At 25.8% G+C, this 16,950-nt stretch overlaps 1 protein-coding gene across 1 annotated transcript; it reads right to left on the bottom strand.

Annotated features, from left to right (window-relative positions):
• Positions 1–6,793: 6,793 nt before the first annotated feature.
• Positions 6,794–16,671, bottom strand: LOC145849147 (membrane-associated progesterone receptor component 1-like). The gene is made up of 4 exons (XM_082954249.1): positions 16,374–16,671; positions 15,743–15,917; positions 14,384–14,539; positions 6,794–7,297 (listed from the first exon to the last, which is right to left on the bottom strand). The coding sequence occupies exons 1-4, from the start codon at positions 16,503–16,505 to the stop codon at positions 7,197–7,199; spliced, it is 564 nt and encodes a 187-aa protein (XP_082810375.1). The 5' UTR covers positions 16,506–16,671; the 3' UTR covers positions 6,794–7,196.
• Between the last annotated feature and the right edge of the window lie 279 nt (positions 16,672–16,950).

Raw genomic sequence — 16,950 nt, 5'->3', positions numbered from 1 at the left:
TAAGGGTTGAGTATTTTGTATTGATTTTTGAAAATAAGAGTACTAGTACATATATAATAACTTATATTATCTGTCTAATATTTATATCTTACAGTTTACCTTAAAACTAATTGATTATTTCTTTTTTAAACTCTGCTGTTTAACTGACAAAAGTATAGAAAAGTTTTAGAAAACTTGATTTTTTGAAAATTCTTATGTTTTATACAAGGGTTCCCACATTCATGGATTTTCCTGATTAGTTGCAATTTTGTAAAAAAAAGGCTTTAAAAGAATTTGAGAGGCTTATGGTATTTTTTAAATTATATTGGTCTACTTAAATGCTACTCCTGTTTTAGATTTAATAGTTTTTAACGCAGTTATTTTTTTTTAAATTTAATTACTATGAACTATATTAAACGTTTACAAATCTGAAAGCTAGCTTAAAATCTATGGTGAATTACGAGCAATTTTATCAATTGTTATAAAATTAATAAATAGTCAATATAATTAGCAGCTTTAGTCAGTTGATCTTTAAATCTGTTCACAGAATATAATTAAAGGAAATGCATTGTGCAATCCAGTTTGTTAAGTAAATACATTTCGTATAGAAATATTACTTTTGATGGTAACATTACTTAGATTATAAAATTAAGAAAAACTTAAACAATAAATAATGATACAAACTAAGGTGAAAAATATGAACTAAAGAAACCAGCGCTTAAAAGTTTATAAAGTTTATAAAAAAATATTCCATGTATTTTCTTATTTTATATTTAGTGGGAACCCTGTTTCTGTTTAACTTAATTTAATTAATTTGTTTCAATTAACCCAGCTATCATGATTTAAAAATAATTGATATCTACGATAATTTATTTTCTATGTTGTGTGCAATATATTTTCTCATCTTCTTTAAATTTTTGTTGCCTTTTAGTTATATATTTTTGTGTTATCATTATTAAACTTATATGATAGAGTAGATCATATAACTAATAGAAATCTTGTACATCAAAAAACATTAGTTTAATATTATTATATTAGTGTAAAATAAATAATTTACGTATGTCAGTATAAAAAGTTATCAAAGTTAAATATTGGTATTAAAGTGTTTTTTAAATGAACAATAAAGTATTATAATGTCAATTAAGGGTTTAAAAATTTTAAACTAGTATTAAAATAGATACAGATCTAGTTAATTTTGAATTAAAAAACTAAGCTAAATTACTTTGAAAATATGTTTTTTTTTAATTTGTTTATTACCTAGTATAAAAGGAGGATATATTATAAATCGATAATCTAGATTTACCAGAAAACTTATAACAGACCAGACATAATAGAAAGTTAGTCTTGGTGGGTCTAACACTTAAAGATAACCTACTATTATTTTAAAGTGAAAAATTCAAAACTGTATTAAAATAATCATTTAATAAGTACTACTTTGCACATAAAATCAGTTTAATAGCATTTTTGAAATAAAACGGCTCAATGTTAGATGTTTTAAAGCTAAAAAATACGTGCGCACCAGAGGTTTTTGCTCTGTCAGCCGTACCATTTCATTCTTAACCTAAATGATAATAGCAGGGTTGCCACTTTACCTGGAAACCGGGAGTTTGGCAATTTAGGAAAAAAACCTGGAATTTAAGAGGTTTTGTAAAAAACCTGAAGTTTTGAACAAAAATCACTAAAAAACCTTGAATTTTTACAATTTTCACATGTTATGTTCAGTAGTAAAATTTCGATTTGACCTAAAAAATATATCACATGTATAAGAATTTTTTTATCATCAAAATTTTTATTTATTAAAAAACATATTTAAAGTAGCGTCACAGTATATTTTTAATCTTTTTATACTATTTAACAGTATCTTACCTTTAACTTGACTTAAAAATAAACCCAAAAATATGTACTTTTAAAAACTTGGAAGAAATTTAAAAGACCTAGAATTTTTTTTTTAAATATGAGTGGCAATCCTGTAATAGTTCTTATGCCCATTGAACACAGAAGCGTATAAACTTTTGTTTGTATTAAACTAAAATTTCAGGCTCATATAACGAAAGTAATTCGTTTTAACAAGTTTAGTTGGCAAGACTAGGGTTAGACCGCGAACTAAATTTTCGATGATTTTCTATTAAACAGAGAAATTGGAATTAATTTCTGATTTAACTATTTGAATTATGATAAAATAAGATCGAGAATAAAATGTAGTATCAATTTCATGGTTATATTGGTATTAACAAGAAGTTTATTGAGACCAGTTTTAGTTCATTTATCTTAAGCATAAAAAATATTATACTAAAAAAAGACCACGAAGTTTAAGTTTTAAACTTTTTATTATTGACTAAAGTACTTTTAAATGCGTCGTTAGCAAGCAAGTAAAATTGCAAACGATAGCAACTTTATTGACTAGCTATAAAATATTAGCCTAATAAGTTAACCACTATCTATTTCGGCTATCATCAACAAAGTTGAGATGTTCGCACCATCAACAATAAATAATGAACTTCACACGCCAACAGTATCCAAGACAACCTACGACCATTTTCGTCCTCATCAGGCAGGCATAGTCGTGAGAAACCGCTGTTGTAATCTCACCAATCGGGCGTAAGTACAAAGTACTGAAACAATCGTTTGTCATTAGAGTTGAAAAAATTGACACAGCTAAATCATTCACAACCCAACGTCTCAGACATTTTCAGCTTATTGTGAGATTATAGTCTTTGCTCATTTGATTAATTTTAACCAATACCTGTTTCGGCCTTCTTCATCAACAAAAATGATATGTTCGCGCCATCAACAATAAATAATGAACTTCACACAACCAACAACGACAGCATCCGAGACAACCTGTGACCCGTCCCAATTAGGACTCATCAAGCAGGCATAGTCGCTTGAAACCTCTGTTGTGATCTAGGGTTGCAGCAAGGTCAGAAAAATTAAAAAAGTTACAAAAGTCAGGAAAAAATTTAGTTTAAAAAAAAAAGTCAGGAAGTTTGAAAAATAAAGTCAGATTTTGACAGTTTAGATTTACAAAATTCAAAATTTTACAAAGCCTTCAAATAGTAAAAAATTAATTAAAAATCCTTCAAATTCAGACTTTAATTGCAAAATTTTCCTATAAATTTACAAAATTATTTAACTTTCAATGCCTTCATCTGATATAAATTAATAAAATATCCTTTGTAAAACTGCAAATTTACTTAAATAAGCAGTTTTTATAAGCATTTTAGCATTGATTATCTGTAGCAAGGACACTTCCATAGTGAAACTGTGATATATGCACAAAAGTTTATCTAGCATAATTTTAGAATCCAAGTGTTTTTAGTTGAAATAATTGAGTTCTATATAACAAAACAGTTAGTTTAGAATTTTATGTAACAAATCAATGTGTATACTTTAATCTCTTTATAGTTTTTTTCAAATGTGTTTAATTTCATAAAATAAGTTATAACAAGGGTATATGCCATGATTAAGTTTACTTATTTTAAATCTACCCACAAATTGGAGCGAGATTTAGAGAAAATATTCTCTTCGACAAGTGTAGGGGCAGCAGATGAGAACGATTTAAATAAAATGAGTCAAATGATTTTAGCTGCGAAGAAAATGAAGCGGGATGAAGAACAGATGAAGGAAACAATATCTTCAATAGGTGAAGAGGTTGAAGTGCTAACAAAGAAACGGAGAAAATTAATTTTAGTACATAAAATAAAAAACTGTGTTTAATTAAATTCTTTATTGTTTCAAGGTTTTAATTGTAAAAATTCGTTTTTGTTTTAAGGTTTGAATTGTAAAAGTTCGTATTGTTTTATTATTTTAATTGTAAGATATCGTTATTGTTTGAAGGTTTCAGTTATGAAAGTTCTTTATTAGTTAAAGGTTTTAATTATAAAAGTTCCATATGTTTTGTTTCGTTTATTTAGATACATTTATGTAAAGAAATGCTAAAAAAATGTATCTTTTTTTCAGACAAGCTGTGTTTATAAAGTAATAGAACAAGCATTTTGCTGATAGAGCTGTTTATTGAAAATACATCAACCATACATAGATGGTTCAAGTGATGTGATGGAAGTTTTATGATTGAATTCAGCATAAAAAAAAGCTGTTGTTTCAACCTGTATTACAATTAGATTGAGAACTTTATATAGTTTCAAGTGTTAGATTATGTATTTTAGAATCAACTTAAGTCAAGAATTTGACTTAAAGTCAGAAAAATTTTCTCAGCTTGATCTGTGGCAACCTTGGATCTAACCAAGCGGGGTTATGTACAAAGTACTAAAGCGACCGTTTGTGAGTAAACTTGAAAAAATTAAAAAAAGTTAATTTTTGGAAGTTAAGTTCATACATATGTAAAAAATGTTATTTATGCAACTAAAAAGCGTAAATTATTTTACTAGAGATACTTGATGCCTTGCTATATTTTAAAATAGTGCACTGCATCAATAAAATAAGAAAATATTAATAAACTTTAGTAGAGGTTAACTTTCACAGAAAAATTCCAAACATTCAATAAAGCACTTACTTAGCAGGTTAAAAATTTAAAGAACTATGTCGTAAGCCTAAAACTACCTAACATTTAATGATTTTGATTATAAACATTAAATAAGTTAACATTTTGAAGTTATTTCGAACCAATAATTGGGTGTTCTAAACGTGATAAATTTGTGTACTTGTTCATGATTAACAATTGTAATAGTTAAAATAAATTATACTATACAACTTTTGTTTTTATTTTTGTCTTCAGTGCACTATACTTTAATGTACTTGTATATACCTTTTATTTATGTATCAACTAGTGACCCGCCAATTTTTTAATTAAGATTCGACCAAAGTATTTAAATACTTAATGAAAAGAAAATAATTTACTGAGTGATTTTTGATGGTAAAAATAGTACTCAAATATTCATGTATATACCATTGAGGCTACTAAAACTAAATGCTTATTTAGATATATTAACAATTTAATATCTATTTTAAAGTCTCAAAATTTTCCTAGTATTTCAAACGTTTTTAGAGATTATTTTGTATCTGTCATTTACTAAATATTTAAAAACTATACGTAAAAACTTTTATTGTAACATATCATTTCTGCTGTAAGAAAAAAACATGAAGTAGAGCTATGTTTATAAATAAATAAGTTTACTCGCTTGCTGACGAAGGTTTAGAAAGTTATTCAAATGTTTTTAAATATAAGCTTTATTGATTTTTTTGACATATATTTTTTCATTCAGAAATTTTCAATCATTTGTTTTAACAAATCTAGACATTTTGCCAATGCTATCAAATAAGCTGATTTGACGTTACGCGTACAAACCTTGAAATTATTAAGTTTTATCTTACAACGTTCTACTATTACAGTTTTCAAAACTGTCATGGACAAACCAGTAAACTGTATCCGTGGTGTATGAATCGATAACAAAAAGGTTTTTTTTATACATCACATCCTTAGACCATAATGTATGAGCGCTTTTTTGTTGATAGTTTTGATGAAGAATATTTTCATTATTGAATAACCTTTAAAAATAGATTAGGGAAAAGACCAAGGAAATTTAGGCTAAGATGAACAGTTTATTTATTTTTGGTACACATATAGCCCAGTTTATCTTCGATTTCCTTACATGGATGAAGACTCCAGAAGTTCAACTTAGGCAAGTCATTAGGTAAGAGTCTAATATGCACGAAGGCACACTTTTGCACGAAGACTTTTTTACACGGGTTGAAATATTATTTTTTTTACTTTAATATTTTTTTTTACTATCACTATTACCCCTAACCCTCGGTCGACAATTTTTTTAATCTTTTTTTACTAAATTTATCTTTTATTATCTTCTTTTTTTTTCGACTTATAATTTTTATTGGGTTAAAAAATCTATCACTATTACCCCTAACCCTTGCCCTCGGTCGGTAACTTTTTTTTCTTTTATATTAATTTATCTTTTTATTCTCTTGCAAAAGTGACCACTCGTACATATTTGACCCTTCGTGCATGTTTGACCCGTTCCCAAAGCTTTGATAGCATCAGCTTTATGAAGTCGTAAAATATGTTAAACTTCCACTAAAGAAACTTTTTATACATACTAAGTTGTCATTGAGTAATAACTACAAAAGTTGTACATAATGTCAACAACTTCATGTAAGACGAGTACATTATGTAACAAGAAAACTTAAGAAATTCAAATCTAATGGCAAAGCAAAGCTTAAAGGAGACGATCATCATTTCATAATTACCTCCTGAACATTTAAATTTGAGCACATAACTACAAAGACAGTTTTAAAATTTAATCTAGAGCTAAAATTACGTGATACCTTTCAGTTCTAGAGACACCATACATTAAAAATTGTGAGCCGAAAATTTGCAAGCAACGAGATGTTTATAATTAAAAATTAAACAACAGAATGCTTTCTTTTTGTTATGTGTTTAATCTAGCGAGGACAAAACCAGGCCGCAGATTGTCTTATGGACTGTTGTGCGGTGCAGTCTAGTAACTATTAAATGATGCTGAAAAAAAACATCTCAGCTTTGCTTAGATAGCCTAAAATATTTACTAGTTTTTGTGTTTGTACCTTAAAAGGGGTTTAACAATTTGATTTATTATTTTAACTCAACTTTAAACTACTAAATCGTGAATCTAAGCTTATTATTTTTACATATAACATTTATATGTTTAAAAATTTTTAATTTTCTAACGTATCAATCTTAAAAAACTTTCACAAACAAATTTAGTTTTATCTAGTTTTTAACAAATATTAACTGAAAAGCAGCTAAACGAAAGTATTATCAACAAATTTTTTAAGTTTTATAAAATGTCAGATCTGTGTTTAGATTAGTTTAAAGTTTTACAAAATAGATTTAGAATGTAAAAAAAAACTTAGAAATATATTACACAAAAAACACATCACTAAAAATACTTATAATAAAGTATTCAAGGTATTTTTGTTGTAGTAAACAAAACAGTAATAACATTACAACTGTAGTATATACAAATGTAAAGGTAAATTAAATATGATGGGTTTTGTAAGAGCTACAAAAAATTGAAATTTTACTATTAACATGCTAAAGTTTTCAAAACTTATTGTATAAAATGAAGAAAACATAATCATATAAATTTCTAACTTTATCTCTCTTTAACTTCTGCAAAACTTTGTTGACTAAAAAATTTCCATAAGTATACTAAAAAAAAGTTATTTATTTACTTTGGCAAAATTTGTTTGTAGTTATAATTTTTTCATTGAACTTTCTTTTCATCTAGTGTGACTTCTTCAAAATCTGAGTAATCAGTAGGTTCCTCACCAGGCTTCAGTAATTTACCAACTACATCATATTTTTCTACAAAAAGTATTAAAATTTAACTAATTAACGTTAGCTAGTTTTTATTCCTATACTTCATAAAATATTTCCAATGGAAATCAGCTTTTATCAAAGTCTAAAACGTTTAAAGATATTTTTGTAAACTGATATATAATATATCTTATTAAACTAACTTATCGACTATCGAATAAAATATTGTGAAATGTTATATTTTAAAAGAAAATCCAAAAAGCTTCTAGAACAAATTTGGAAACTTCTAAACCTAAAAATATTTGAAGCTTTTCGTTTTGACTGCCGCTTTTTGAAAATAAAAAACTCATACCATTAAGAATTAATAGCTTGAGTACTTAGGAATAAACGTTACATAAAAGATAAAACAAAGATGCTGGTTTATAAAACTATATAATAGATAAAAAATAGATTGTTTATCATGGATGGAGTTCAGATTACTTAACTAGTGTTTCTCAAAAAGTGCATTGGTATTTTTTATTGTGGAAAAATTTTTGTAAAATATAAAAATATTTTTTAGGTTAAGATGTGTGACATATTATTTTGAACTCTTAGTTTTTAGTTAGTTTTATATGAATTTAAACTTATGATCTACTGTACGGCCTTTTTTTATTACATCAGACATGACACTAGCTCTTCTAAACAAATCATCAAGTTATAACAAAACCACAGTATTCGGTATTCAAAATAATACTAATTAGTCTACATTGTAAAGCTTACAACAATTTACAAGAATTTTCTCATTGCTATAAAAGTAAAAAAAAATAAATGAAAAAAAAAAAAACAATTTCTTAACTTGTAATTTTTTGAAGTATAACTTTTTCTTAATAAGATCAATACAGGTTTCTGAAAAGTTTTACAAGTTTTCTAAATTTTTTCAGGTTTTTTAAAGAAAAGTTTTTTACTCAATTTTTAGTATAAATTAAATTTAAGGTAAAAAACTGACATAAAAAGTATAACAACATTGAAAAGATACTGTAAAGCTACTTTGATGTGTTTTTAAATAAAGGTTCTTTTAAATATTTTTTCAATATGACAGATTTTTCGTATCTAATCGAAATTTTAATACTTTACATGTAAAATTGTTTCAAATTCCTGATTTTTAAGTAATTTTTGTTCAAAATACAATTTCTTTCAGCAAAATTTCTTAAATTCTAGGTGTTTTTAAGCCAGGTTGTCAAACTCCAGGTTTTTTGGCAATATTGTTATAGTTTTTTGTTATTAAATTTAGTTTTTAAAACTGTTTTTAAATGCGTATAGTGTATATTTTATTGTAATTGGTTTGAAATTTCAAGTCTGTAATAATTAAGTTTTATTTGTTTTTTAGATAAATTCATCAACTTAAATCCGATAGTTTTGATTTTAACATCACACACTTCACAATTTTATAGCCTTTTTATATTTTTAGTTAGATGTTTACGTAATTTTAAACATGTATATCTTTATTTAGATATCCTTTAAACATCTAAAGTTTCTATTTACTTAGCTATGCTTAAAAAGTCTTATGTACTTAATTTAAGTAACTTCTTAGCTGTATTTATCTGAATTACTATATTTAAACTCATTATGACGTATCATTATAAAGCTTTTAAAATATTCACATCATTATTTCAGCTTTGTTGTATACAGAAAAATACCCCACTAAACTTAAATAAAAATGCGTGAAAGTATGTATCGTTATTTTTTGCCTTATTTCATTTAATTAATAGCTAAAACATAATTTTAGGCGATAAAGAAATAGAAAACTGTAATTAAAGTTTATATTTATTTTGAAAGTTCAAAATTATCTAAGTCAAGCCAGTTGTAGTCAGGATGGCTAACTGTTTTAGGCAAAACTTCTCTAGGTTTTCAAAATTTCTTCTAGGATTTTAGATTTTCTTCCAAGTTTTTGAAAGTACATCTTTTGTTGACAATTTTTAAAAGTAATTCAATTAAGTTAAAAAAGATGTTTTTTGATAGACAGGGTTGTCACTTGTTTTTTTCAAAATTTTTCCAGGTTTTTGAAAGTACACATTTTTGGGTCTATTTTTAGTTTAAAGTTAAGTTTAAGGTAAGAAACTGTGTTAAATAGTATAAAAACATTAAAAAGATACTGTAAAGCTACTTTAAGGGCATAGGGGGGGTAAACACCCCTTTTTTGGTTTTTGATCTTATTTTATATAGTTTTTACTAAGCTACAAGATGCTTTTTATAGATTAAAAAAATTCATAATAATTTTTGAGATATAGCCGGTCAAAGTCGGAGGCAACAATAGGTTCCTTATGGGAGGCACAAACTAAAACGGCAAATAACTAGAAATCACTAAAAATCTATCTCCTCCTACGTTTTTGGAGATAACTACCTCAAATTTTCAGGAAATGTTCCTTGCAATATTTAGAAAATTCTGTTCGAACAAAATTTAAAAAAATTAAAAAATAAAAATTTTATAACAAAAAAAAAACTGTTTTTTTTGTTTATTTTTTTTATAATTTTTTTTTTTTGAATTTTTTAAAAATTCCTTCCGACAGAATTTTCTAAATATATCAAGGAACATGTCCTGAAAGTTTGAGGTAGTTATCTCAAAAAACGTAGAAGAAGATAGATTTTTAGTGAAATAGTCTATTTTTGCCGTTTTAGTTTCCGCCTCCCATAAGGAACCTATTGTTGCCTCTGACTTTGACCGGCTATATCAAAAAAATATTTTGAATTTTTTAAATCTGTAAAAAGCATTTTGTAGCTTAGTAAAAACTATATAAAATAAGATCAAAAACCAAAAAAGGGTGTTTACCCCCTTATATATGTTTTATAAAAAAAAAAATTATTTACATGATAGAATTTTTGAGTCAAATCAAAATTTTACTACTGAACATGTGAAAATTGTTAATATTCCGGGTTTTTCCAGGTTTTTTAGTGATTTTTGTTCCTAATTCCTGTTTTTTTTTTTCAAAATTTCTCAAATTCCAGGTTTTTTAGCCTAAGTTGTCAAATTCCGGATTCTAGGTAAAGTGGCAACCCTGGATAGATCTAAACTATTTAAACGATATAGTATTACTATTATTCATTTTTTTTTTATTCTATTGCAAACAGTATTGTAATTTTAAATCAATTTCTTTAGAGTTCTTCTTATATGATTGTTTAAAAGCCCTTATGTTGATTTTTAACAAAAAAAGCCATACAATCAGGGGTTGGAGTACAGCACATTTTTTAGTCATATTGTAAAATTCGTACAAGTCCAGATGATTTGTATGTGTTTTTTCTACATTAAGAAGAATCTAAAAAAAAAATTTGCAAAAAAAAAGTATGTCGCCCAAAAAAACTGATTTCAACTGAAAAAAATTTTCGGTTTTTTGACTTGAGAAGTAATAAAATCTTATTATACATGTCCTAGACTTATAATTTATATCTTAAATGAAAGCTTATACTTATTGACATAGATTTAAAGAAATATTAACTGCCTTTGGTGTATTATGACGTCATAATCACCCTTAAGATGTAAATTTTGTCTGTAAAATCGTGCTTTTTGAAAACTAAAAAGCATAGCTTATTGGCGATTTTAATTAAAAAAAATAGTTGTAAAACAAAACGTTTAGGTATACTTACTTACCTTTAAAAATTTAGGTGATGTATGTATGTTAGCGGACACTTGATGTCATAGTTCATTTAGATTTAAATGTTTAAAAAACCCTTAAATGATTATTCAATTAACATTACAACAAATTAACGAAATATAAAAAAGTTATGATATATTATAGGCAAGATAATGTTGTATGGCATTAATAAAAAATATAATTGATATAAAAAAAATATTGTGTATGATAGATTTTCATATTTAGTGTAAGTTTTGTTATTTTACATATAGAAATTATTGTAAGTTTAAGGCTTTTCCAGATTTTTAGTGATTTTTGCTCAAAATTCTAGGTTTTTCGACGTTTTTTGGGAACCCTGTAGTAAGTCACATAAAATAACTTTTTGTACTTTTATCTAAAGAAAACAATTTTATTTTTGTTTATAATAAGTTAAACAGGGTTCGTGCGCGAATTTTTTTTCATTTAGCCTGACTGAGACCAATTTAGCCTGACAATTTTTCAAAGTAAGGAAAATCCCCTTTAGAAGTCAATTTAGGTATTGGGGGTCTTGATTAGTACTATAATAGTTACTGACTTCAACCAGCTTTATCTCAAAAATATTTTGAGCTATGAAAATAAGTAAAAAGCAACTCATAGCTTAGTTACAACTCAATAAAATAAGACTAAATTGTGAAAAAGGTGATTGACCCCCCTATGCCCTTAACATAACAAATTCAGTGATAAGTTTTAAAATAATTGTTATATCTAATCTATTGCTAGTGTAAAAACTTAATATTACTAAACACAGTTGTTCAATTTAATTAAGCACTAAGTAAAAACATTAAAACCAGAAGATTTATAATAAAACGACGTGCATTGTCGTGGTTTATCAAAATTTAAAATGAAACGCTTACATCAGTATTAAAATAAGTAAAAAAATTTTTATTATAGTATTTTGACAAATAATTAAAATTAATACATAATTATTAATCCTAAACTATAAATAAATACAGTGATTGTTGATGTCATATCAGTTTTAAAAAGCTTACACTTAAATAAAAAAACCTTTAATATTTGTTCTTGTAAAGAAAAATGAGTTGTACCTAAAATTTGTACTCCCACAAAACTTAGTACTTATATCTTAAAGCTAAGTTTTAGTGTTGTGAATATCTCTAATAACTTTAAACAAACAGTAAAATATATGAATAAACTGCTAAGAGTTTTAATTTAAAACGTATTTGGTATAACGCCTTTAAATTAGAAATTAAAACAGTTCAACCAACTAAGCTCTGAAAACATAGCTGATGTAAACAAATTCAAACAAACAGCTAAGTAGTTGAAGTAAACTGTAATGTTTAAACTTTTATATACTTTTATAATTATGACCTATATAATCTACTCAAAACAAAATAATGAAGATTCTTAAATTATTCTAGAGATTCAACAAAAGGTTTCAAGCATTTATTTTTACAAAAACTGACTGATTTGTCTTTAATCACTAAATCTTTTTTTAAATTAATTCACATCTCAATTTGGTCTTAAAAAGATTTCTCAATCTTGTTAATCAAAATTTTACAAGCATTTGAACTGAGAAAAACTGAGATTCTCCAGGGTTCGTGCGCGAATTTTTTTTTTATTTAGCCTGATTGAGACCTATTTAGCCTGACATTTTTTCAACATAAGGAAAATCCCCTTTAGAAGTTATTTTAGGTATTGGGGGGTCTTGATTAGTACTATTGTAGTTTATGACTTCAACCAGCTTTATCTTAAAAATATTTTGAGCTTTAAAAATATTCAAAAAGCAACTCGTAGCTTAGTTACAACTCAATAAATTAAGACTAAATTTTGAAAAGGGTGAAAATCCCCCTATGCCCTTAACATAACAAATTCATTGATAAGTTTAAAAATAAGTGTTATATCTAATCTAATACTAGTGTAAAAATTTATATTATATATTACTAAACACAATTATTCAATTTAATTAAGCACTAAGTAAAAACACTATAACCAGAAGATTTATAATAAAACAATGTGCACTGTCGTGTTTTATTAAAATTTAAAATTAAATGCTTACACGAGTATTAAAACAAGTAAAAAATGTTTGTTATAGTATTTTGCTATTACTTAAAATTGATACATAATTATAAATCCTAAACTCTAAATAAATACAGTGATTGTTGATGTCATATCAGATTTAAAAAGCTTCACTTAAATTTAAATAAAAAACCTTGAATATTTTGTTCTTGTAAAGAAAAATGAATTGTACCTAAAATTTGTACTCCGACAAAACTTAGTACTTATATCTTATAGCTAAGTTTTAGTGTTGGGAATATCTCTAATAACTTTAAACAAACAGTAAAATATCTGAATAAACTGCTAAGATACTTAATCTAAAAATTATTTGGTATAAAGCCTTTAAATTGGAAATTAAAACAGTTCAACCAAGTAAGCTCTGAGAAAATTAGCTGATGTAAACAAATTCAAACAAACAGCTAAGTTGTTGAAGTAAACTGCAATGTTTAAACTGTATTTTTTTATGAAATTTCATAATTATGACGTATATAACCTACTCAAAACAAAATAATGAAGACTTTTTAATTTTTCTATAGATTCAACAAAATGTTTTAAGCATTTATTTTTACAAATACTGACTGATTTTGTCTTTAATTACTACATCTTTATTTAGAATTAATTACATCTCAATTTGATCTTAAAAAGATTTCTCAATTTTTTTTAATCAAAAATTTTCAAGCATTTGAACTGAGAAAAACTGGGTTCTCAAGTTTTTAAATACAAAAACTGATTTAGCCTGACGTTTTTCAACTTTTTTCAAAAAAACTGATTTAGCCTGACTTAGCCTGATTTAGCCGGACGCGCACGAACCCTGTTCTCAAATTTTTAAATAAAAAAACTGATTTAGCCTGACGTTTTTAACTTTTTTCAAAAAAACTGATTTAGCCTGACTTAGCCTGATTTAGCCTGACGCGCACGAACCCTGGTTAAAGTAACAAAGTTTTATGTAAGTTGATTAGTTGAACAAACGCTATTGGGTCTAAGGTCAAACTTAACTTTTGATAACTTGCATTTGTAATAAATTTTAGTTTGTTTTAAAAGTAATCAATAGTAAGTATATGGTATTATAAAATTCTTATGGATGTACATTAATCTTATAGCCTTGTAAAACAAGGTAACTCCAGATTATTCCTAAGAAAATTGATATACATAAATGCGATACTGAAGTTTATTTTATATAATAAAAAAGTCTATCCCTGACTTAAAAAGTATTTAACTATCTAAATACTCTAATAATTAATAAATTTTACCACGGACTATAAAAATCCTAATTATTACAATCTGACTTTTTATACAACAAAGAAAATTCTGAAAGAATACAATTTAGATAATAATTAAACGTCTTGGAATTTATTTGGATGTTAAATAGTTTAGATGGAAATTATTTAGATAGGAAGTAGATTGGATAGAAATTTAATTGACTTTGGTGGAAATTTATTAATCGGATTAAAAAAAAAAACTGTTTATTGAAAGTAACCTTGAAATTGCATCTGCCATTCTCGCATTTCATCAAGTTCTGAAGGTTTAAGGTCTTTAAGGTCATCATACTCGTCTTTAACACTATCTTTGTCTAGTTTAAATGTTGCTAACCCTCTAGACGCATCTCTGCCCGCAAATATACCATAGGCTGCACCTGTTTTTATTAAAATTTAAATTGATAGAAAAAAAACTCATACTATATAGTATATACTAGAATGAATAATTCTTTATACTTAACACAGTACATAAATAACACAGTAAAACAAACCTATGATTTAAATTTTTTAAATCCAAATTTATCATTGTACATGCAACAACTGACTAAAATTATAAAATGTAAATCTTTTAATCAAAAATTATGCACTAATATAAAACAGAGTAAAAAAGTTATGTTTTGTAGAGCTACTAGCTATTATAGGAAAGCTATAAAATTAGTTACAAAAATGTTTAGGAAATTAGGTTGTTTGATAATAAAAGTGAAAACTAACTTTTCTATTTGTTCCCAGGTTTTGTGGGAAAAATCCAACCTTATCAAATATTAACAAAATATTAAATAGGCAATATACTATTTTATTAATATCTAATAAGGTTAGAATTTTTTCCCACTAAAACCTGGTAATGAACAGATTAGTTTATTCGCACTTGGAGGGCATAGGGGAGTCTAACACTTTTTACAAAAATTAACATTGGCTCTTATTTGAAAGCTTAGAGTTTATTGTTACTTTATATACAATAAAAAATATCAAAAAAATTTTGAGATATAACCTGTTTTGTAGAAAATATCCAAAACAACCGTATGGAAACAAAAATTTTCAAGGCTGATTCACTAAAAATCAATCTCTTCTTTCATTTTTAAAGCAATTTACTTCAAATTTTTGGGAAATTTACTTTTCAATATTACAAACAACTTGTAGCAAGCGAATTAAAAAAAAAAATTATTTTATTTTATGACCAAAAAAAAAAAAAAACTTAAAGAAAAAAATTGATTACTCTTAAAAAGTTTTAAAACAATTGCTCGAAAACTGAAGATGAGATTGATTTTAATTGAAATAGTCTAATTTCGCCTTTTTAGTTTGTGCCTCCCATAGGAACCTATTACACCCTCTAACTTTGATTGCTTATATCTAAGCTGTTTTACTTTTAAATTTTACAAGCGGTAAAAAGTAACTGGTAGCTTATTTAGTTATGTAAAAAACAAGACTAAATTATAAAAAAATGTTCAACCCCCCTTTGCCCTTATTTATTATTTAATTAAGCTATTTACTCTGTAAACTAAACAATATTTTATAGTCAAAATAAATAACTATACAATAAATTAGGTTTAAATAACTCTAATTAAGTTGTAAAGCTAGCTAACCAGGTCCATAAAACTTTTTCATTTTGCTAACATCAAATACTTTTCCATTTACAGCAATTAAAATTCTGCCATTTTTTCCAGTACCATCATATTTTTGTAACTGTGCAACTGTGAAATCTTGCTTTTTCATGGGCTCTATATTTTTCTCTGATGCCAAATCTCCTTTTATTATTTCCTATTTTAAGTACATAAATTTTACTTGAAAATAGTAACAAAAAAAAAAAGGACTATTATATAATTTGTAATACAAGCTTGACAAAAACGATACAAAAAATAAACTAATTGAAAAAAAAAAATTATTAGCTAAAGCAGGGGTCAGTGAACTGCAGACCAACAACAAGTCAAAAATTTTTGGCACATATAGTGCTTTTTAGCTAAAAAGTAGCTTAATGCAGTGAAAATAAGTTTTTTTTATATAATAAAAATTATACAAATATACTCTTTATATTTATCTTGTGAGTAATCTGCAGCCTATTTTATTTCATTACAATTTTGTAGTTTTTTTCAAATATACTGTAGCTTGCAAAGCTTTTTTTATTTTTAATGTCTCAAAAATTTTTTTAGTAAGTTTGGTCCGTTCCTGATAAAAGGTTGCTGACCCCTGGGCTAGAGTAAAAAAATCAGAACTTACTTCATTAGAGTTAGGTCTACATATTTTGTATAATAGGTAGGCACATACAGATAAGAGAAACATATTGAGTGGACTTTTAAGAGCAAGAAGAACTTCTGTAGCTAATCCTTTATTCTCTAAATCTCCATCCATATTTCAAAAATAAATTTTACTTAACTCAAATCTTTATAAAAATGATAAATTTCTTTTCTAAAAGGATATAATGTTACTTTACACTCATGTATAGGGTTCCCAGTAAAACTTTTTTTTAATCTAAGAAAAATGTTGGTGTTTAGTACAGAGGTTTAAACAGTCAGCTCAAAACAACACTTACCTTTAAAAAAATTAAAATCTTTTAATCTAAAAAGTAATTTATAAACACTATTTAAATACTAGAGTAAGATACTCAAGAATATCTTTAATAAAAAAATACTTAACTATTTAAATTGAAACCAGAAACTAGTTATAAAAAGTAAACATTGTTAACAAATAAAACTTTACAACAAAAAATATATAAAAAATAAAGTTAATTCTGGAACTATATCTGGAAGGTCTTTACTTGAGGCTCACTGCAATAGAACTGGCTTCTTCTCAACAT

The sequence above is a fragment of the Thalia democratica genome, chromosome 1 (assembly GCF_965202585.1).
Source record: "Thalia democratica chromosome 1, ktThaDemo2.hap1.1, whole genome shotgun sequence".
Classification (NCBI taxonomy): domain Eukaryota; kingdom Metazoa; phylum Chordata; class Thaliacea; order Salpida; family Salpidae; genus Thalia; species Thalia democratica.
The sequence above is the reverse complement of the archived record's forward strand: the minus strand, read 5'-3'. Positions and strand labels throughout refer to the sequence as shown.